At 50.8% G+C, this 22244-nt stretch overlaps 9 protein-coding genes across 9 annotated transcripts; 5 read left to right on the plus strand and 4 right to left on the minus strand.

The window, feature by feature from the left end:
* Window positions 1–212: 212 nt before the first annotated feature.
* M406DRAFT_228735 (uncharacterized protein) lies at window positions 213–1165 on the minus strand (the record flags this gene model as incomplete). Its single annotated transcript, XM_040915797.1, has 2 exons — window positions 213–649; window positions 703–1165. Coding segments are annotated over 2 exons (900 nt in total), but the record flags the coding sequence as incomplete, so codon positions are not given.
* A 594-nt stretch (window positions 1166–1759) lies between these two features.
* M406DRAFT_74119 (uncharacterized protein) lies at window positions 1760–3136 on the plus strand (the record flags this gene model as incomplete). Its single annotated transcript, XM_040925701.1, has 5 exons — window positions 1760–1793; window positions 1885–1895; window positions 2076–2436; window positions 2545–2613; window positions 2805–3136. The coding sequence occupies 5 exons, from the start codon at window positions 1760–1762 to the stop codon at window positions 3134–3136; spliced, it is 807 nt and encodes a 268-aa protein (XP_040774485.1).
* Window positions 3137–3972: 836 nt separating this feature from the next.
* M406DRAFT_74120 (uncharacterized protein) lies at window positions 3973–4371 on the minus strand (the record flags this gene model as incomplete). The annotated part of the gene is made up of 2 exons (XM_040925702.1): window positions 3973–4076; window positions 4131–4371. The coding sequence occupies 2 exons, from the start codon at window positions 4369–4371 to the stop codon at window positions 3973–3975; spliced, it is 345 nt and encodes a 114-aa protein (XP_040774486.1).
* A 681-nt stretch (window positions 4372–5052) lies between these two features.
* On the plus strand, window positions 5053–6159 carry M406DRAFT_74121 (uncharacterized protein; the record flags this gene model as incomplete). The annotated part of the gene is made up of 3 exons (XM_040925703.1): window positions 5053–5251; window positions 5424–5857; window positions 6034–6159. 3 exons carry the CDS (start codon window positions 5053–5055, stop codon window positions 6157–6159), a joined length of 759 nt encoding a protein of 252 aa, XP_040774487.1.
* Window positions 6160–6873: 714 nt separating this feature from the next.
* M406DRAFT_99695 (uncharacterized protein) lies at window positions 6874–7779 on the plus strand. Its single transcript, XM_040926466.1, has 2 exons — window positions 6874–7088; window positions 7141–7779. The coding sequence occupies exons 1-2, from the start codon at window positions 7000–7002 to the stop codon at window positions 7397–7399; spliced, it is 348 nt and encodes a 115-aa protein (XP_040774488.1). The 5' UTR covers window positions 6874–6999; the 3' UTR covers window positions 7400–7779.
* An 847-nt stretch (window positions 7780–8626) lies between these two features.
* Window positions 8627–10685, plus strand: M406DRAFT_74122 (uncharacterized protein; the record flags this gene model as incomplete). Its single annotated transcript, XM_040925704.1, has 6 exons — window positions 8627–9041; window positions 9103–9335; window positions 9366–9710; window positions 10319–10369; window positions 10437–10537; window positions 10607–10685. The coding sequence occupies 6 exons, from the start codon at window positions 8627–8629 to the stop codon at window positions 10683–10685; spliced, it is 1224 nt and encodes a 407-aa protein (XP_040774489.1).
* A 901-nt stretch (window positions 10686–11586) lies between these two features.
* M406DRAFT_332017 (uncharacterized protein) lies at window positions 11587–12334 on the minus strand (the record flags this gene model as incomplete). Its single annotated transcript, XM_040920698.1, has 2 exons — window positions 11587–12042; window positions 12104–12334. 2 exons carry the CDS (start codon window positions 12332–12334, stop codon window positions 11587–11589), a joined length of 687 nt encoding a protein of 228 aa, XP_040774490.1.
* Window positions 12335–13685: 1351 nt separating this feature from the next.
* M406DRAFT_332018 (uncharacterized protein) lies at window positions 13686–14935 on the minus strand (the record flags this gene model as incomplete). Its single annotated transcript, XM_040920699.1, has 4 exons — window positions 13686–14149; window positions 14187–14680; window positions 14741–14839; window positions 14928–14935. The coding sequence occupies 4 exons, from the start codon at window positions 14933–14935 to the stop codon at window positions 13686–13688; spliced, it is 1065 nt and encodes a 354-aa protein (XP_040774491.1).
* A 255-nt stretch (window positions 14936–15190) lies between these two features.
* M406DRAFT_332019 (uncharacterized protein) lies at window positions 15191–15938 on the plus strand (the record flags this gene model as incomplete). Its single annotated transcript, XM_040920700.1, has 2 exons — window positions 15191–15222; window positions 15434–15938. 2 exons carry the CDS (start codon window positions 15191–15193, stop codon window positions 15936–15938), a joined length of 537 nt encoding a protein of 178 aa, XP_040774492.1.
* Window positions 15939–22244: the final 6306 nt, after the last annotated feature.

Here is a 22244-nt window from a genome sequence, read left to right on the forward strand (position 1 = left end):
CGTGGTTCGCATACGAACGCGTACGCCACTCACGCATTTATGGCATCGATCTTCCTCTGCAGCATCTCCTCATCTGGCAAGTCCTGGTCAAGGTCGCGCAAAATTTCCGAGATCTGCTCTCGTTCGGACGAGGCATAGTGTATCTGCTGTGGCTCTGCAGCAGGTTGAATGTAAGGCTTCTCCAATATGTCGCTAAGCAAATGTTGTTGAAGTTGATCGTCATCTGACATTTGAAAGAACTCTGCGCGCATGTGCTGCAGAACCTTTCGACACTGTGACTGTTTGGCAGCCCGAAGCTCGTTTTCTTTCTGCTTTAGTTGAAGCAAGTCATCCCCTATGGCGAGCGTTGGCTTCCCGTACTTTACCCCGAGTAGGTCACGAATGTTTCCCAGCTCCGCTGCAAGCCGCCGCACGAGTTTGCTTGGGCCAATCATGTCCATTACTTCGCTGGGCACTATCTTCGGGGCCTTCTCGTTGCGGCGAATGCTCATATGATTCATAACGGCTAAATACGGTGAGCTGGTCCCACGGCCGAGAAAGGCGTCTTGCACTACAGCATTCACTCTGGAATTGTGGTAGGCCATTTGGTAGGTATCGCTTCTCGGCTGGTGTCGCAGTGTTTGATCTCGGACGGACTGCCTATAGTGACCTTTGTCGGGTTAGAATGAGACTAGTTTGCAGGGCCAGCGATTAAGTACTTACGATCAACAGTCTCTGCGAAGCCTCGCCGATAGCAATAATTTTGCAGAAGTTCTTCCAGGCCGACTTCCTTGCCGAGCCGCTGAGAGTGGTCGTTGAAAATGCTCTGTGTGAGCGGTTCATCAATCTTGTCATAGCCTTGTAGTGTTTTCGCTGACTTTCGAAAGAGTGGCTTGTGCAGGGACTCCTCTTTCCATCGAATCTTGATACCAGGCCGGTTGATTCTGGTTGCAAAGAATGAGGCAGCATCATTAGGCTCGCCTATAGCAATAGCCCCCTCTGCCAGTGCTTTGGCAAGAATGTGAGAAATAGGGCAGATGATGGGCAGCTTTTCTTCCACGAACAGGAATGTTGTCGGGACTCGTTTAATTTGGTGGCCTTTGTGGAAGCGAAATAAGATTTGCATGGCAAGTCGATCGCGCCCGCCTGACTGCTCGGGGTCACGCAGGATCCAGAAGGTAACGTCGATTGGTTCTCGAGTGTCGCATCAAATGGGCGAAGAAGGACGTAGCAAGGCCTTTCGTTTCAAATGACAGGGATCCCAAACGTTGCTGCCAGCTCATGTTGCTGCCATCTTTGAGCTTTAAGCAGAATCGCTGCCATCGGTGCTTCATGCTAGTGATCGAGGCTTTGGTAGAATCGGAGTACCCTGGTGGAAATGGCCGTCGCTGGTTATCGCGAAGGACTAGAGCTTGTAGCTCCTCAGAGGCAAGAGATTCGACGTCCGGGACATCATCCTCAAGCGCTTCGTTCCATTGGATATTGGACGCAATGCGGAGCCCGGTGAGCGGGAGATCTAAGCGCTTGTCAGCTTGTCATACCAGCCATAGGTGTCGCATCCGATGGGTTCCATACTAACCTGAAGATTGCCACTCCATCTTTAAGGCTCACGAATAGAAGTTTGTCAATACAATGCCCAAATGGATATAAGGATGAAATGTGAGTTCAGGACGAGAGAATGGTACAGTTTTAAAGTGCTTTGTGCTGCGATTGTATATATTTATGACTGAATTTCTCAGTGTCCCAAAGTCGGGCTAGTCGGAAAGCGAACATCCCGGACATGGGCTGTGAGGTGCATGAACGACAGGAAAACAGTACGTGTGGCCTGTTTGTGAGGCCTCTTTCTGGGTGCCCAAAGCTTTAGCGGCTGACACACTGGATAAGGCACCTAGATCTCTGTCACAGCCATTCTGGTTGTAAGTTTAGATCTTTTGAAGCTCGAGGTGATATTTCTCGAGGATAATGTGCTGATATAAAAAAGCTGGAGTTCATGGCTTCTTGCTACTTGAATAATGTTTTCCTTTGCTTTCTCCCTGTACACACCTCCTACGGCCTCCAGCCACTAGATAATAGCATATTTGCTGTATTGAAAGCAGCTTATCGGAAAGAACTTCAAAAGTTGCAAGTTGAGGAGGATTGCAAATCATCTTGAAGATCTCCAGGCTGAGGTTATCTTGCTCCGACAGCAAAATGCCTCCCTTAAAGCTCAGAACGAGGCTATTTCGAAGACCCGAAAGCGCAAGAAGATCCCCAATCCTAACAAACGCTTTATGATTATTTCAGAGGCACTTACGGCTGGAGAAGAGGCCAACACAGCCCAGGAAGAGAAGGATTTGCCTGCTGAGAATATTCTGGAGGTTCAAGACGAGGTTGACGAGGAGGACTCTGAGGACGATAATGCAGATATTCCACGTGAGGATTCACTATCAGTTCGTACATCTTCTGGGCGGGCTAGCTGTATGCTACCTAGATATTTGGAATGAGGAAATTTAGGTCATTTCGATGATATATTTATTATTATTATACGATTTGATTTGAATTACCTCTGTATATTTGAATATATAGCAATTGTGCGGGGCATTTCGCATTTTAGTGTCCGGCGGGTACGGGTGTCCGGCAAGGGGGGGTCAGACAGTATGCGCGAGATTCTTTCAGCCTGGGAATAACGCAGCAGTATGTCGAAACGCTCAGGTGCACGTCGATATAGATGCATTGCCAGGCCAGTGGGTCAATGGAGGGCTGCGTAGCTGGTCTGGTCACACCCAGAGTGAACGAAGGGTATGCAGCCGCGTGGATAAATCGAGGGCGGCTGGGAAGTTGACCAGATCTCCGCTCCTCAAGCGTGCGTAGTCCAGGAGCTGGCGAAGCCGTCTGTGGCTGTGACGGCCACGAGAACTGGACCTTGAGGCGGAAATGCAGTTATGCAAGTGTCTGCAATCGGCTGGTCGCGCGCATCGACAACGCGACAGAGGAACGGGGTCATGACGACAGAAATGACTTGACAGAATGCAGACGTAGACGCTCGAGGGATGTGATGCTTGGAGACCACTTATCAGAGCTTGCCGGCACTGAACGAACGGCATTCATGGTCAAGGAGCTTGCACGACCTCGAAAGCAGCGCAAGCCCGGGTGGCTGGACAAAAGACCGAAAAGCTAGTGCTCTCCGCGGGACGGCGTCGAGTGCCCGGGAGGAAGGAGCCGGAACCTAAATTTAGAAAATCCTCCCGGACGGTGCTGAGTTATCTTCAGCCCGCCCGGGCGGAGGCCGGCAAGATCAGGCCGGTTACGGCGCATTTGGGGGCCAATCTCGGGATTTGGGCCTGGGATCAGCGGATCCGAGAATAGAAATAAGGAATGGTTAAATTAAGAAACCAAGATTGCTACTTTGGAACCAGCTTGACCGGATAAGTTGCAGCGCGCCGTCAAGGCATAAAATTGCAGCGCCATTCGAGCCTTCACGGGTGACTCTCGGAACTCGATTGGGTAGCTCTAGTGCTGACGTATTGATAGGGATTTTACCATTGACGGCGGTGACCAAAACGGTGGCCGACCGTTTGAATGCACTGCCAATCTGAGAATTTCTCCGTAGGCAAGGGTGGGCGCGAGTCAGATGCCAATCAGTGACAGATCCCAGCTAATTGATTGGGCACGAACTGCCTCTTTGAAATATATAGAATGGTTGGACGATACAGGATAAATTGCCTCACCGGAATATATTGAATGACTCGATGATGGAGGATTCTTGGGCACCAGCTGCATGATCAGCGACACACCGCCTCTTTGGAATATGTGGAGTGCTTCTACGTATTGTTCACATTTCATCACAATTCCGGAGCAGTGCAATCTTCTGCTGCGTTGTCCACTTTGCACGGCGGCCGGTAGAAGAATCATGCGCGCTGGGGTAACCCTCACGGAGCAAGATGTCCTGATTTTTTATTGTGCTATCCAAAATGATGATCACGGGGCTAAGATGTTAGGATGTCCTCGGCATCCTCATGGGTGACCACAACTGTCTGAGGCGTTATTGGCGGAAGCGGCAGCTGTGTTCTCGCTACCGGGCGTGGTCCTTTCCTGAGTTTGGGATTCTCGGGATTTCTCTGCAGCCCGTTAGCCGTTGAAATGGCTCACCAACAAGAGGCACGATTACTCACTTAATTGTGCAGATCGCATTGACTTGATCTTTCCCTGCAATACGGAAAAGCCTTCGTTCGGATTCTGCTCGATGGTCTTTGCGATCTCGGTATTATTGGATCTGCGTAGATTCGCCAGTAACTGTTGAATCATTTCCTTCCTCGTATCATCACCGATGTCCGTCCAGAGAGGTGTGGGTTCCGGAATAACATCCTTCGCGCGGCGCTTCGCGATCAGCTTCTGGTCCTTTGTGAGTGTCATTCTGTTTGAATCGTTCGGTGCAATCTCGTTCTGCCAGCCATGGAAAAAAGAAGCGCGTGGTATGGATAATCAAGTATGTTCGCACGTTGGTGCTGAAGAATTGGCGGTCTGTGTTGTATTAGCTAAGGGATCTCGGCAATAGCTTTTGTAGCCCCAAATTTTGTTAGCACAGGGGTCGGGCCAACATCTTTGGGCTGAGCCAAGCACCTTGCCGCTCCTACTGTACCCCACTCACAAGAGGCGTTATCGATCCACAAATTGGAGCAATGTCAGCACCGACTCAACTAATCCTCCCTATGTCCAAGTAAAAGATGAATAGGCAGTATGATATGCAATTGCTTCCTTTGCGAGGACCTCAATTATCGCATCCACAGTATTACCAGTGCCTGAGTCAGCGAGGCTGTTGACCAAAATCTTTGAAACGGATCGAGCCATATTGTTACGGATTTCCAGATGATGTGTCTGACAACGGGTACAGCTGTGGTCTGCCGTGAAAACATCTCCGGAAAAGATTACCGTTCTGGATAGGCGAGACCCGTACCACTCCTGCATGCAACAGGACTCGGGCAGACGCGAACTTGTTGTATATATACATTGACTGTTGAGTACAGTTTAATATTCCTCTATCTACAAACGTCCCGAGCATCATCAACATTCTTTGTATCCCCTTCTTCAACAGCAATGACTTTCAAGACTTTCCTTGGTGCTGCAGCGGATGAGGTCGCCAACCTTCAATCTAGAGTTGCAGCCATGGCCTCTCAGTTTCCATCCAATGAAATGTACTGGGCATCGCTTTCCCTTGCCGATGCGTTTGCTCAATTGAATTCGCTCCGATTATCACAGACGACACATCCGGCCGATGATGCCGCTAGAGTGGACGGTAAGGTGCCCGCCCCAGTTCACTACCACTTCAGCTGATTCGTAAAGAGACCAGCCGCCTCTCGCTCGCTGCAGTTCGACCGCAGAGACCACTCCATCCACGCCAACTGAAGACGACCGACCACTTCTTAGTCGTAGCAGTTCGATCACAGGGGACGCTGAATCTATACCAGACAAAGACCGTCAGCTGCATCTCGACTGTGGCAGTTCGACTGCTGAGGACACTCCATCTGTGCACCGCCGGCTGCATTTCGACTGTGGCAGCTCGACTGCTGAGAACACTCCATCTGTGCCAACTGAAGAAAAATGGCCATATCTGGATTGTTGCAATTTGGTTGCAGTGGACTCGGCATCTAACAAATTCAACAACAGCCCTCTATGGATCCACAAAGCGACTTACGAAGCACTAAGTGGGACTCGCGAGTCCTGTGTCGGCCCTGAAGGAGATGTAGTCAGCGGGTCTTTGTCTCTCTCCATCAACACTGACCCCGACGCAGGGGAGAACAGCAGCGGCAATGCTGCAACCTTCATAGGCCCCTATCATCCCTGCTGCATGTCTGCACCTCGCAGGTCAAGAAGAAAGCAGCTCCTTCCTTGGCTCTCCGCGGTGTGTCAACGTCTGAAGCAAAGATGCTTATGCTAGGACAAGACGAGGGAGATAATTGCTCGCTTAATCAACTTCATTTTTTGTATCCGTTGACTTCGCAATCCAAGCCTTATGCTTAAGCCCAATTTTCTCTGATTCTGATTCTTATAGAATCGCTCCTGCTCACTCTGGTACAGAAGCTTGAAATGGCAGATCTGGCCGTCCGAGTCGAGTACGGCGAGAGAGCCCTTAGGCCGACCAGGGCGACGGCAGTCTATATTGACAAATTGATGGCTGCACTGGACCAGGGGGAAGCTAAGTAGATAATTACCTTGGCGATCAGCGAGATCATCGGGCTTCGCATGACTGACCTCGGTAATCAATCCGGTCACAATCTTCTTGTACGGCCTTGGAGCAGTACTTTAATTGATGACAGAGCGTAAGTGAGTGCACAACGCTGTGTAATCCTCCGCGCGAGGCATCACTGAGAAGGTCACCCTGCTCGGCCAGCCTGCGGTCGAGCTGCATACTCTCTCTCTCTCTCTCTCTCTCTCTCGGGGAAGCATCCTTGCAGACGACATCTGCGGTGTCTGGAACGGCCGGTAGCCAAGATGCGTGGTGTACGGTCAACGTGGAGCGCTACACGTTCCTAAGCGCTAGTCATGCAGTTAGTACCCAAAACTCCTTATCATCTGACTTTTCAATATATTCCAAAAAGGCAGTTATGCCGATCCGATGCACACCTTGGCCGGCAGTTTGTGCAGTCAATGTGGAGCACTTATGCGTTCACGAGCGCTGATGCAGTTGCTGCCCCAAAATCCTTATCATCTGACTTTTCAATATATTCCAAAGAGGCAGTTGTGCCGATCCGATGCACACCTTGGCCGGCTTCTGCTGTGGTACAGGCCATGCTCATGCAGTGACCACCCTATGAGCAGCGGTTGGTGCCGATCATTCCAAATATTTTACAACGCTGACGCTGGCGCTGCACATACAACTTTGGAGCAAGAACCACACGCCATGGTTGTGGGCAATTTGCTTTTCGGGACCGACCTCTTCGCCCTCGGTTGGCAGTACTCACGTCCTCCCACTTCTTGCAAAATTCCACGACACGTTTGATTCTGTTTCCCATTACCTACGCCCAATCTCTGCTTGCTAGCAGTATGACTTCACCACGAGACGACATTTACGGTTCAGCAAGTCAGGCTATACGAGCCATGCGAGGGACAACGAGGGACAGTCCTCAGTTCTTGTCAGTATTGTCAATCTTGCCTGACCTACTGTTTTTAACCCTGATACTATAGGTCTCATCCAATTATGCCCCAGCCTGCTCCTCTGTCTTTGCACCATACTCAGCTGCCATATCCAAGAGGCCTGGAATGGTCCAGAACTAGGTCTCAACGGCCGCCACGGCACGCAACAGGCTCTATGCTTATGCATCAGTCCAGAAAAAGGGCTGGTCGAGGACAGGGCTCGAACAAGTGGCGCTTCCACAGAACCAAGGCAAATTTCAGAGAGGCCCTCTACTCAGGCAAGTACTGTGCCTCTTGTTTAAGACCATGATCGAAAGTAACAAGCCAGGATGAAGACGACTCAGGATTTGGCCATTGCCCCTCTGTGCCCACTGGACAAGGCGCGCCATATACGCAACAGCCTGAAATTTCAAATCCTCAAGAGCTCTTTTTGGCTCCATCACCAATAGGGCGTGGGACTCATCCAACGGGAGATATGCATCAAGGATTCCGTTCGAAATTTGGTAAAGTCAGTTCGACATGTACAAAGCAGGGCCCAGAAATTCCTGATGTATTGTATATCGATCGTAATGGGAAGGCTCGTGTCCGTTCTGTCTTGTGGAAAATGGGTTTTGCATGCAATGGCAGAGTACTTTCATAAACTTTGGAACTGCTTTGTACAATTTGAAAATTCATTCGCATTCTAGCTTGATCTCTCTTCTCCCACTTAAGGCAACTCTTGTCCCGTGTGACTATGTAACGTTCCAGACTTTCCAAGGTACGCATTTGTCAATCAGTCCACTGTCACACTAATGTGGATCTGGTAGCTCTGAGTTGGATTTTGGGGTTGGTTCTGGGTAAGGCTAATTCTGAGATTTTGATTTACTGAGAGGCACTCCCCGCTTACAGGAAAATCCTGAGAGAGAACCTACTCCACAAAGCTCTGAAAAATGGCCAACCCAAGCTGGCTAGCACTTCGTCAGAAGTCTTCTGACAATTGGGTTCTATTAGAGCATACCAGAGTATACTCACAAATTCCTACTTCAGAGCAACCACCACTTGCTTTGGTGATTCGTGGACCATATTTTGCAGTTCAAAGACCACAAGTCCAGATGCATATCACCCCTGATACGAATATCATTGAATCTACCTTACATCTTCAGAGCCACACCACCGAAGCTCAAGACGCTCAGGATCCCAGCATTTGCGAATATCTGATTCATAACATGCAACGCCCATCAAATGTCATTGCACACTATTTTCATTCTCTTATCTTAGCACCTCTGTGTTCTTGTATTATCTTTGTTGAAGAGGAGTTCCTTGCATTAAGCGATATTTTTAACATCCTCGCTTCCTGGACCATGATCGGGAAAGGCCAGCAACATCTGTGCGAGTCCTGTCTAGTTGTTGTCTATATAGACCACCATCATTTCCAGTCAGCGGGGAGTGGTCACTCCTTTTAGCTGTTTCATAACATCATTACCACCCACTTGTACTCATTGCTTACACACAATCTAACCAACAGACTATCCCAAGTTCTTCTTTTCTGGAAATCAGCATGACTGCTGAGATTCTTCAGAACTTCAACCCTCTGAAAGATCTGACAAACTCAATTACCAAGAACTTGTGGGAAACCCAATTTGAGGATCTGAAAGCCTGCTGTTTGCCCTCTGAAGCAATTATCGATCTCAGCAACTATATTGTCTATGCAAGACAACATATTCAATTACGATCATGGAAGAGGCAGAATCTTGTGACAGCAATGCAAGCTGCATGCATTCAGTTCTCCAACGAGCCTGGCCGCATTCTTCGTCCGGCACTTGCATGCCGAACTCATCCACTGCCTTCCCGACTCGAGAAACGGATGGACTGCTTTTTTCGCTGGGTTAGCCGAAGTTCTGCTTCGAAAGAATGCGCTGTACCTCTTGCAGCGTCTGCACTGATTCGGGAGGCACATAATGCCGGTCTAGATGGTAGGCTCCCAACTTTCGTTCTTACTTACAGCTGCTGTGTGGAGTCTGATGCCATTCACAGGCTGGCCACCTGTCGATGTCTTCGACAGCGTATTCGCCAGTCTAAACACTTGCTTGGAGAAGCGCCATCGTATCTCACTGCGACAGCAATTTCTCCAGGACTACTTGCGTGCAGTTATTCTACGGCACTTGAGTTTTTTATCACGCATAGAAGATGTGGTTCCTGCATCCATTTGCTCATTTTGTATAGTCCACGACCCATCTTACCTTCTTGATTGCGGACATAGGATTTGTGTGAGCTGTGTTCGATGTTACGCCATACAGATCAGCGGATACGATTTTCAACTGAAGAACTGTGTTGTATGCAACACTGCGATGAGCTCGTCGATCGTCGTCAAACCCCATGCTGCGGGTGTCCGCGTGTTGAAGCTATGTGGTAAAGATGGAATAGCATTGGCGCAGAGCCTCACTCACCTTTCGAGGATTCTACCCGGGCCATGGCACAATTATTTCGACCTCGTCATAGGCAGTGATACGGGCATACTGTTTGTTGTACTCCTGTTCTGTAAGAACGCAACTTTGGGCGACTGTCTTTGGCACATTGAGCGCACACGGGATGTGCGATGGGGATCAAACGGGCTAGAGTTGGTTAGAGAACAGGAGGCGAGTGTGTGTTTTTTATACGCAGGGAGCTTCAGAGCAAGGCGGTGAAGATCATGGTGAACGAGTATGCAACCATCGCCCAGTGTTGGCTCAGCATCAAGCTAATCCATACTTTAGACCACGAGAGATTTTCCAAACCATATGGCCTGAGTCGCGAAAAGCTGTATCGCTGTCCATTGACAGAGGAGAGCAACAGGACAAGATCCGCCCAATAGTGCTAAAATCATAACGGTCACCCAGACAATAGCATCTTTCGGGCACCCCCACGCTTGATGCTCGACAGGGATTCTGGATTTGCTTATTCAGCAGACAGCCGTTTCCATTCTTTTTCTAACGGAGGTCTGCATACCGTTTCATGCAGCTTGCCTGGCCCAGTTTGCATTTTAGAGCCACACCCTCAAGGGTCTTGAGTTTCTCTGTGTGTGAACTTGGTTGCATGCTTTGCACACCTGATTTTTACACGGAAATGACCAACCGGCATTTCCCAGCCACACATATCTGCAGAGCATGATTCAATGCGCGCAAGCACCCTAGTAGCTTGCATGGTGAGCAAGATTGTTTGCCGAGAACGGAGCATCGAGCTATCTTACTGTGGCATGTAACTTGCTTGGCAGGCAAGGCGACAGGAGGCCGGCCTCTACTTTGTGCTGCGTAACGCAATGTTGGTAAGTGACGGAAGCTGTGAGAGCGCACCCAGTTCGTACATATGTGACTACTTACTATATTATATAGGAGCTGATGTTCAGCGCGACGACTGTTAGTGCAAATTTATCCATCAAGGGTGAGGGGCGCTCTCACAGCTTCCGCTACTTAGCTAGCAAGCGGCTGAAGATGTAAGAGCAACACCCACCCTTGTTCGATGTACTACTACCTAGATATGGTATGTACTCCGTATCTGTTAGAATCTCCTGGTCGCAACGGCTATCAGTGGCGACGTTCCTTGACGGTTACATGAGCTTTGACACCTGGCTCTTTGGCTAGTGTGCAGTGGCAAGGAGGCCTGCAGGCCAGCCCCACCGACCAAGCCGGCTTATGTCATTGTTGTCCATTGGCCGGATTCTCCTGCCATGGAACTGCAGGCTTGCAGGCTTGCAGGCTTGCAGGCTTGCAGGCAGGCAGCCCAGGTGGCTGGCTAGCAGATCCCGAACACGCCCTGCAACATTGAAAGTGCTGGAAGCTGACAAAATTATACCCCTGCCATCGAACTACCCGTGGACCCTGGTCAGTTTCCGCCCCGCCCACTACTCCGTCCCTCCGTAGTGGGTGCCAAAAACGCTTTACAGCCAAAATTCCTTGACATTTTGAGCCTTTTTTTCCCTCATACAAACATCCTCATACCCTCATACACCCTCCCTCGCGATGGCTTCTTTTTCCAGCCCCTCAGGCACGCCTACAGCCGAATCTGGCTCTGTTATATCGTGTGCAGAAGCTGCGAGCCAATTCCTCGCTCTTCAGGCTCGAGAAGACGCTGCTTACGAGGCATTTCAGAGGGCCCTGGACGCGTGGCAGGCGCGCCGTAGCCGCCATCGCAAGGGAAGAGCTCCACAAGAAGATCCAAAGCCTCGCAAGCCCTCTAGGATCTCCTTACGCTCTATTGCTAGCTGTACGCCATATACAGCACAAGGCATCAATCATCATATCCTCCAACTACGCCATTCAGGCCTTCCTGCCTTGTCGACGAGGTCTCGAGAACGCCCTCAGTATCTTGAGCCCTGGGAGGACGAGGCTCTTGTCAGATATGTGATGAGGCTTCTGAGCGGACATGTCGAAAGATTTTTGCGGGAATGCAAACAGCGATCCATACAGTTCAGTCTTAGCAGTTCAGTTAGCAGTCTTAGTTGGTAAACGAGAGATACTGGTCCAAGCGAGCAAACACTTTTTCTTAGCAGTAGACTATCTCCAAGTGCCTGGACTGAGGGTTGGCGTGCCCTTTTGCCGGAACTTCACGTGAGAAGTCTGAATGCGACACATGCTGGATCTCGATAGGGCTTGCGAGGTTGAGTAGGACCATGCTGTCGCAGTTTGGGATGTAGGCGAAATCGCACTGGATGCTCCCGGCTGCCACGGAGAACACGGGCTCACTCCTGCTCTGTATGCAGCCCAGGAGATTGACCCAGACCGGCTGCCCCGAGGAACTAGGTTTTGATAGCACCGCAACGTCCTGCTGTTCTGCGCGGTCGATCTGGATCGTCAGGGCCCGGGTCTGTCTGAAGACAATCCTTACCCGCGGATCCCACCGCAGGACCAGCTGGTCTAGGGAGTCTCCCGCCGGCTGGTGCTTGCCGCTCTGCTCGGGGCCCGGACTGAGGGCCCTGCCTCGCACAGAGGCAAGGACATGCTCGACAGGATCAAGGGCAGAAATCTTCAGGGGCTGTGAAGCAGTCTTCCTGCTCGGAGACCGACGCCGGAGCGAGCTGTGTGCTGTCCTGATCCGCCGGACGGCCCGCATCCGGTCGGATAGGTCGTTGTCCGCCGCTCGTGTACTCGGCGAGCCTGGCTGCGAGGAAGCTGGAAGAGAAGGGCTGTGTGCTCTGCCAGCTCTGCCCCGCATCCGGATTGGGGGGGCAGTTTTTGTCCGCCCTGGGCCTGGCCGCGCGGAAGCTGGAAGGGAATGGTTCCGTGCTCTTCATGCTGTCTATGCCCTGACGATCGGAGGTGGTCTTGATGGGTTCTTCAGCGAGGGGGAAAAGATATATTTGAAGTCTCCCGCTAAAAGACAAATAGTATTTATTTAATCACTTGCTTCATCTTGAATCAGAGAAACGGATGGCTCTTGTAATCTGGCAATAAGTCTATAGCTAGCTCCTTAGTGTTGTCAGTGTTACGCTGCAGCGGTAAGACCCACTATCTCCTTAGTGATGCGTTGTCAGTGTTACTGTACGTTACAGCGGTAAGACCCGCTATCCCCGAACCCACTAAACACGCCCCGCGAAAGGGACCTGCTCAATAAAACCTTTGACGAGCTGCGCCAGAGGAATGCGAAGCTGAGCGAAAAAAGACCACAGGCTGCAGTGGGATGTCTCGCAGATCTGGCGCCACAAGTCATTCGACGCATATGTCCAGTTCTTCACATCGCTCATGCGACCAGCTGCTGCGACCGCCGCCCGCCTCCCAGACGCAACATCAGCCCCCCCCCCCCCCCGGGGGCCAGCAAGCCGGACCACCACACGAGGCATACCCTCCAGCAGACGAAGGAAGCTCCCCGGCGGAGGTAGGATGCCCCGAGCGGGGCAGATCGCCTCCATCCAGATACGCGACACCGCCCGAACACCGGACCGGCCCGCCGGCAGACGCGTCATATCTCCCTGCCCCTCGAGCTCCGGATGGTTGGAGACAAGAGCCGAGGCAGGTCCGATGTGCCTATGGCAGGCAGGAAGAGGGCGAGGACAGCAGCGTCGAGCCCATCATCAGATCCTATTCAGAAGAAGCCAAGGCACACTAGAGAGCAGAGCACGGCTAGAGACCTCCGCCACGCCCGACCTACTACCTACGGCAGCCTACGTCAGACAAAGCACGAGCAGGGCCTCTGACAAGATGCCCCACGAGCCGGGTATGGCAGACTGGGCCCCGGGGGAGAGGGCGTTGGCATTACGAACTGGTCCTTTTCGCTCATTCAGCTACTAGGTCCGGGCATGTAGTCGAATCACTGTCCCATGTGCAAGGTGGTAATTGAGTATAAGAGGCGGAGGAATGAATTATATACATGGTACTATCGATGAGTCAATTCCGTACCTTCGGGCACTGCTTCTGCCAGCCAATGTCCCAGTGCAGAAGCATATGAATCAGCAACCCAGCGCCGAAGTCTGCACAGCGATGCGAAAAGCCGATAAATGTCTCCGATAGACTCTGTTGAACCTATCTTGACGGGTCCGACGAGGTCCTGAGAGGAGTCAGTCCGATCTTCACAATAAGTGTGGGTCTTACTGCAGACCTACAATGCGAGTACGGCGGTCGACAGCGAAGTACATAGCCCAGCTGTGGTCAACCACAGAAGATCACGGGAAGGGTGGGAATCCCGCACAGAGGTAAGAGACGGTCCGAGCCTGAGAGGGTAGCCAGCCGCCTGTGAAGCGCGACGACCATAAAACCCAGCTGGACCAAAGGGTCCTTCGACGAGGTGACCGTCTTAGTCTCAATCGCCACGGCCATCGGATCCTGCAACAGAGGTACATATGCCGTTGGGTTGATCGACTGCGACGGCACGGGCATGGTGGCAGAGCCCTCGGGGGCCGCAGCGTTGGTGTTGGCGGCAACGAGGGCCTGGACGCCCAAGCCGTCTAGGACACGCCATATTGTCCTCTGGAGCGGCGTGCCGTGCGCCGGCGAGATTACCAAGGCAAAATCGACCTTCTTAGAGCCGAACCTGCTATGGGTGTGGCCGTCGCGGAACACATTTGCATCGCCATGATGGCCACTGGAGAGATCGCCGTTGGAGGTTAGCGATGCTGCTCGAGGTGGTCACAGAACAGGCAAGGACAGAACCGGTCTCGGAAGGCGCCTCAGTGTAGAGTCGGGGGATGCAGTCGCCGGTCAGAGTCGCCGTGGAGATATCCTCAGCCCTCACGCGGTACGGCTGCGCCGCCGCCGCGAGCTGGTATGATGGATCTAGCATCCCGATCCCATCCTCACATGCCAGGTCCAACAAAGGCTGGTGGACCTTGCGGTTCCAGGACGGCTCGCTGCGGCCGCGTTGCATCGACTCTCCGGCAACAAGCTGGATGGACCGCAGGTGATAGAGCTCGGTCAGGCGTGTGGCCTTGTCCTGAGTCTCGCCCGGTCCGGCCGCGGCGAACCATGTGTCCGGCACCAGATCTGCGTCACTTCCACAGGCATCGAGGAACTCCTTCTTGATCGATTCCGGTATAAAGCCCGCATTCATACTCCGCCAGATATCTCGGTACAGGCTCCATACATGCTCGGGTAGCGTGCTTTTGTAGTCGGTGTTCCCTAGCGCGACGACCTGAACAGGTTTCTCCCTGTAGAATGTGAGAAGCCTGCGGCTGTGCATGACACGGCATGTGGAGGTCGCTACCTACAGATGTGCAAGACTAGCGACAGTCTTGATGGGGCTCGCGCTGCGCGGACGAGGGCGGCGCGGGAGAGGAAGGGTCGGCCTGCGGGCGATGCTGATGGACCTGGAGGACGTTGCCGTAGGCGTCTTAATCTCTCAGGATCAGGCGCAATGCTATGCTTCTCGAACAAGGAGCATATCCTTCATCACACCTGGACATGTTTCCTCCCCCAAAGGAGCGGATATGCGGCCACATCTGGGTCCATCGACTACTATATCGGGATGCCTCTAGCTCTGTCCACTCGGGCGTGCGGCTTCATGACGGCAGGCCTGTTGCGTTAAAGCGGTTGGATTGCACGGAGAAAACACGGTCGGGTGTAGTTCATGAGCTTGAGGTTGTTACTGCGCTTGGCGAAACCTGTCCAGGCGTGCTCGGGACGATGCAGAGTTGGTGCGAACATGGTGCCACGCCACCATGTCGGCTCAGCAAGCCGTGCAAGAGTCTAGGTGACCAGGAGCAAATCTACTATATCCGGCCACTTGCTGAGTTTGACTTTGCTTCCCTGTTCTGGCAGCATCTGGAGTTCGAGCCGGCTTGGGAGAAATCCATCGTAGGGGGATGATTCACAGTAGAATTCGGCCACAGTCCCTAGTAGTCCTGCCGAACCCGCGGACGGAAATGCTGGACTCGGCAAGAGCGGTTCGGCACCCGTAGCAGTTGCCAATGCGGGCAGCAATCTCCAGCCTTGGCAGCGTTCAACACGGTCCCTACAGGTGGGGGGCACACTCCGGCCGGCCCATGGGTCGCACCGGAGGTCTGGGGAAGCAGTCAGGAGAAGCCATTCAACGACAAAGCAGACGTGTGGGCTCTCGCGGTCTCGTGGATATACGCCTTCAGGGCGGACTACACCCCGCAACAGCCGGGCACTTTGGATGATGACCCGCTGCAGCCGGCCAAGGTCGACCGGAGGCCAGAACATGGGCTCTTGTGTGGGGTCGTGAAACAGATCCTATTGGAAGACAGGATCACGCAGCCTTTCTGTCATCTCTTGTTGTCGATGTTGTCGTGGGACTCGGCCGCTCGACCAAGCGCGGCGGAGGCCCTCTGCCACCTGGCCTGGGAACCATTGAGGATCAGGAAGGAGCTAGAAAGAGAAGACAGGATCAGGACGCCTAGCGAGGGCGCAAAGAAAGTTAGGCTGCTCTCGCCCGAGGACCTATAGGCGAGAGATCGTAATCTTTTTTTTTTTTTTTTTTTTTCTCAGTAGGGAGTTGAGGGAGTTGAAGATGAAATTTAGTTTATCGTTTTTCGTGTGGCAATTTCTTATCATTCTTTTGAACTCACGCTTACAGATAGAAGGATTCTAACGAGCCTTCTAACTGGAAGTTGAAATCTTTATATCTAAAGGAGAAAGGGAATTCTAGTGAATGAGGAAGACCAAACGAGGCTCCTGGTACTATATAGCTACGAAAGTGGTGTTGACCTGAAATATCAGGGGGAGAATTTTGCGGGACTTCAGATGGACACAACAGGACGAGAGGGATGGTGAATGATACCTCTGATGGTGAGAACCTATTGTACGGCATAGCCGCAGCACATCAACTATCTTACTGTTTAAAAGATTGCATATATTATTGCTTATAAGATTGTAGATCTCTCTTAATAAAAGGTTGGGCTGCTTCGAGGGTGCTAAGCCGTACTTCTATTAGGAACGCTAATTAGAAGCCCCTATGCTAGCTGTACAGCTGCGAAGGTAGACTAAGTTAGGCGTGGTCTAAGACGCAACATCAATTAAGTTTGTAACGCTCAATAAATAATAATAGGATATTGAACTTGAAAAGTAGGTTAAACATGGAGGCTTCTTAGAAGAGTAACTATTACATGCTCTTCTGGCTGCTTTATTAATAGCAAACTTCTTATTAGTTCGTTAATAGCTTGTGAAGTCATGGGATCTGGTGAACAAATTACCTACTCGATACGGTAATTATACTTGACCCTCTGTGAACTGAAATATTTTGCTATTTGGGCGTGTTGTCCCCGACAATTATTATGCATGCAGCTGGTCTTATCCGTAATGTTCCTGCAAAAGATCATGCACCACATTGCATTCGACACTAACCATACACTCCAAGAATCTGCTTGGAATAACAAAGATCTCGAGCTGTGGAATTATTTTGTTGCCCTCGATGGAGACTACACGATTCGCATAGGCCTACCACATACACAGAGATAGCTGTGGGACTCGAATAAGTCAAAGCACCCCCTTCCCGATCACCCCCCCTTTCCGATCACCCTGGTCAACCACACCGCCTTTTCAACCCCTCGATATATTTTTAATTCTCTTCATCAATCCTCTTCCAGTTCACTTCAAACTTTCAGCATAGAGTAAATACAGTCCAATGAAGCAGTATACGGAATCTGAAATCGTTGCCGCCCTCGAGGCTATCAAGACAGGCTGTTCTCTTCGCAAGGCCTCGATCGAATGGGGTATCCCTTATACAACACTTCAAAACTGTTTAACAGGCGTTCAGTCTCATCAGATAGGTGCTGAATCTTTTCAAAGGCTTTCTTCTATCCAAGAAAGAGAACTAGCTGAATGGATTCTGGTTCAGGAAAGCTTAGGGCTTCCACCAAGCTATTCAGAGTTGAGATTATTCGCACGGAAGATCCTTCTCATCAAAGGAAATACTGAACCTCTTGGAAAGAGATGGACTCAGAGTTTTTTGAAGAGGAATCCAGAGATACAGGTCAGAAGAACTTGCTGAATAGCTTCTGAACGAACTAATGAAGCTACAACAGAGGTAATACAGCCTTGGTTTTATCTTTTCAATCTTCCTCGCATCCAAGTCATCAAGCTAGCTAATCGATGGAACATGAACAAAGCTGGGCTTATGAAGAGCTAAGGAGAGAATGGATTAGTTCTTGGAAGCTTCTCTTCACGTTCAATCCAAAGAAAAGAGCTTGGATCAAAAGCCTGGATCTCTTTCCTCGAGTGTATCTCAGCTACAGGAGCTCACCTCCTTCCTCTGGTGATTTTCAAAGAGCAAACTGTACAGCAGCAGTGATTTCCTGTTGATTTGAAGCCTTTTGAGAGCTAGCAGTTTACTGCTATACCAAATGGATGAACTAATGATAAAATAGCACTTGAATAGCTAGAAAAGATCTTCATTCTAGGCAGCTTACCAGCAGATCCCTCAGAGACCAGACTATTAGTTCTGGATGGCTATAACAGCTATAAAACTGATGAGTTTATGTAGAAATGCTATCAAAACAACATCCTGCTGATCTACTTGCTTCTTCATACTTCTTACATACTTCAACCTCTCGATCTAGAGATCTTTTCATCCATCAAACGAGCATATAGAAAGGAAATCAGCAATATGAGCTAATAAGGGGATTCAATCATCGCAAGCAAGCATTTATTTCTCAAGCACTATCTTCTAGCTCGTCTGAAAGGTCTTTCAAGCCAGAATATCAGATCTGGATGGAAAGCAACTGGTCTATAGCCCATGAGACCCTTCAAAGCGCTCTTAAGCCCTCTTCTCCTCGAGAATAGTCAATCAAGCATTCAGAGCTGATCAAATTCAGCCTCAATACCATCAACAGTACCTAAGCTTCCCCCAAAAGCCTTGTCAAGCCAGCCTATGGTTTTTTCAACGCCTCACAAGGCTAAACAGCTATATCACCAGCTACAGAAAACTCAGCAGCATCTTTCAACAGACTCAGGCTGCTGTATGCTATTCAGGAAGATAAAAAAGGCTGATAACGAGAGAGACGTCGAGTTTGCAAGAGCATTGGAGGAAAATCAGATGTTGAGGAAGCAGATTGAGGCGCTGAAGCCTAGTGAAAGAAGAAAGCTCGATGTAAGCTCGAATTCGAAGTTTGCAGGGATTGAGGATATACAGAGGGCTCAAAACGCAGTCAATCGAGATGAGGATAGTCTAGATGAAGAGAGCGGCCTTGAATTACCTACTGATGAGGAGGATTGCATCGTGGTGGGTGAATAGGATGAGTAAATCTATATGAAATATATATATATATACGGTGTGGTTGACCAGGGTGATTGGGAAGGGGGTGCTTTGACTTATACAAAACTATTACTTCTAATATTATTGCAACATATTCAATAAGCTATTTAGTTATCTGGAATATCTTAAGCAGATTGCAAATAACATATCTCTCATCTCCAGCTGCAATGACTGGCAGCTCTACTGCATTGTTGCTCACAGCAAGACAACCCGTGTCTTCGAACAGCAGAGCTACGATCGCTATCTTGCTTGCAATCAATGCTTTTCTAATGTCTCCGACCACTTCACCAAACAGCATTTGCAGTCTTTCCCGTTCACTTGCCCGGAGTGCCAAAGGTCTACGGGCCGTACAGGTCCTCTGATGCAGGATCGAGACAGCTGGATCATACATTGTGCTGCTGTTCACAACAGCACTGCAGCAGCTCTGTCTTCGCAGACGGCACGAACTCACGAAAGGAGGAAGCTGAGGAATGATTTGGCGTCGGTAAAGGGTTCGGATGTTTCTCGTAGCTGAAGATTGGAAATGCAAGCTCCTTACAGCAGATGACCACCGTGTTGTCTATGTTTGTTTCAAGCTTATGAAACCCGAATCGAACAGACGCCTCCGGAGTCAACCACCCGTGGGCCGCTAGCTGTGCTGGCTCACTACCTCCGGGTACTTAGTAGGTTCGCATCATAGAAAGCCTATGAAAATGATTGATTGTATTAACGTCCGAAAGTAAGTCTAGGGTAAGTATAGTTTTCCTCCATCAGCTAACCGTTTTTCAGCTAACCAATTTTCCAGACAACCGTGCTTCCCGGTCTCGAAGCCTCCCGTAGGGCATGAGGACGAGTGGAGCGGCCACCTTTTCGCCTGACAAAAGAGAGAAGGAATCATAAGGAAATTACGTAGAAACCGGCGGCTCAGGAGTTGAATCCTGAGCCGGGGGGTCATAGACCCCCGTGTCCTCGACTAGGTAGCGAAATGCAAGCCATGCTTTTGAACCAAGAATGTCTTCCAGTTCGTGACCCCGCCTCACCCCCTTAGGGATCTTATTCGTAGTGAAAGGGCACTTGACAAAGTGCCCTGCTTCCCTTGGTTGGCCAGACCGGCATCTCTGTCCGGTGTGGGCATGCCCAAAACGCTCATGGTAGCTGACAAAGTTGCCGTGGCCTTTTCTTTCCGCCAGGTATCGTGAGAGGATACCCCTTGGCAAGTTCAGCTCCGGCGGCCTATTGGTTACCCCTAAGCTCCATTTTTGATACCTAGCTGGTTGGTTTACTGCCCACCAAGAATCGAGAATTTCCTTCTGCTGCAGCCTTGACATCCGTCTGGCATGCGAGATCGTCGACAAAGTCCTTATTGTTCTTCTGCTCAGTGCGTGAATCCTCCGTCACTGTGTTTTTCTGCACAGTGCGAGCCGCTCCTAGCACCGTATTCTCCAGTGCCTCGCTCCCTTACTGCACAGTGCGAGAAGTTTGTGGGACTGTGTCCGCTGCCAGTTTCGCTAGCTTATCCGCAGCTTCATTTCCTTCTATTCCCACGTGCCCCGGCGACCAAGAGATCGACACATCGATCTCTCGGAGTTTCCGGGCGTTGTGTTCAAAAGTACATGGATCACCGATGTGTTGTCGAGGAAGAGGGTGACTTTTCCCGTAAGGGGTTCCCTTCCTCTGTTCGCCACTCATATCGCAGCTTGTTCCGCGCCTTTAATTTCTGCGTTAAACACCTCCGCTTGTTGCAGGTGTCCGTGTGCTGAGTAGACAATTTGGTCCCCTCTATAGGCGACAAAGGACCATCCAACCCCTTTACTTGTCTGTAAGCCGTCCGAGTAGATCCTCACATCGTGTGGGCCATGCTGCTCGGCACGGAGATTATGCCACTCCCTCCCCTTTTTCTTGTTCCGGAGGAGAGCCCTATCGATGTCCGAATACTTCTTGTACTGAAGTTCCGGTCTAGAGCAGGGGAGGGACAGTGGTAGCAATCTCTGAAGTCGGGTGCTCCTGGGTTGAGGCTTTGGTTTCTTGGGGGGTCTGCCCCCTACTCCCCTAGGTGGGGGTGGGGCCTCAATTATGTGAGATTTATCCTGCTAGTTATAATATCTGAGCGCCGCAGTGCCGGCCTTCAGCTTCCACTCTCTGGGATGTTGTCTTCTTGGAAACATCAAAAACGGGCTCGATGTTTATCACCACCTTATCACCTCCTCCTGCACCATTACTGTTACTGCCACCTCCTCCGCTGCTGCCCATCATGGAAGATGTACAGCAGCAACAATAACTGATTCAAAATAATCCGATCGGCAAGCTCGACGATATCACATTTGACTCTACCTGCGACAAGGCAGGCTTCTCAAGTACTCCGGACGCATTGTAGCATCTGAAGCGAGAAAGCGAGGCAGAACAGTTGTCGCCTGAGAGCCTCTTCTAACGAGGAGATAGACATACAAGATCTCACATCAGTCCTTCTTTCTAAACTCTGGATACTGCTCATTGCTCGCCTTTTGCCTTCCAGATCAGGCGATATTACCCTTCGAGCCAATTTAGTCCAATTGAACTCAGTGGCCAATTCTGATGCTTTCGCCTCTAATTGCATAAAGCTCCTCTTTCATTCCATCCTCAAATTTGACTCCGATAGGATAATCTTGAATCACATCTGCTACCTGATTACCATTGTCCTGTTGCGAACACCGCCGCCTTGATATACCCCACCATTGCAACCCATTGCAACCTTTACCCAGAAGACCCCATAGGTTCACTCCATAAGCAGCATAATAAACTCGTCCGAGAAGCGTGAAGAGATGGACAAGATTCTTAAGGGGGAACCTAGTCCTCTCTATGTTGATATTCCTCTACACTGCGCGCAAGAGCCAGAAGTGTCCCTCGGAGAGGCCAAAGCAGCAGTAATGCCGGCATGAATCGGTCATCCAGCCAAACTGCCGCCCCTGTGCCAGCAAGCAGCAGACAGCTTCCCGGTCAAGCTGGCATGGTTTTGCCACCATTCAGCCCACCAGCCAGCCGGGCAAGCACATCTCGGCCACCAAGCAGACAGACATCCAGCCGGGCTGGCGACTTCCTGCCGTCCAGCGGTCAGCCGGTGGGCAGACAGCTGTCCAGCCAAGGAGGCACTGCCGCCGACCAAACGGCCATCCAGCCACACCGATGCACCTCTGCTTTCGCAAACTCCGAACAAGACCAGCACCGCCATCCTGCCAGACCGGGAACACAGGCATATTCGGCCAATGCACACGTTCCTACTCGTCCTTCAGCTTGAGTACGCTATTGGACAGTTCTCTGAGGCGGCTCATGATTGGTTGCGGGCGCGAAGGGTCCTCATGTGCTGGTTGCTTCCGAAGATCGAGAATATCCCTGAATTCTCGTGCCACCGACTCAAATTTCTTGCTGAGCTCCATAGCAGTTGAACTCGATTTAGGCGTGAGCGGATGTAGCAGGGCGGACAATGAAAAAGCGGTGGTGCGGGGACATCACGGTGTTGGATGATGAGAAGGTGGTGGTGACTTTGC

Source organism: Cryphonectria parasitica (genome assembly GCF_011745365.1).
Source record: "Cryphonectria parasitica EP155 unplaced genomic scaffold M406scaffold_6, whole genome shotgun sequence".
Taxonomy (NCBI): Eukaryota; Fungi; Ascomycota; class Sordariomycetes; order Diaporthales; family Cryphonectriaceae; genus Cryphonectria; species Cryphonectria parasitica.

Coding starts and splice junctions, on each gene's coding strand:
- M406DRAFT_99695 (XM_040926466.1), top strand. CDS start 7,000: ATGACTTCACCACGAGACGACATTTACGGTTCAGCAAGTCAGGCTATA. Junction 7,089..7,140: donor AGGGACAGTCCTCAGTTCTT/GTCAGTATTGTC, acceptor CTGATACTATAG/GTCTCATCCAATTATGCCCC.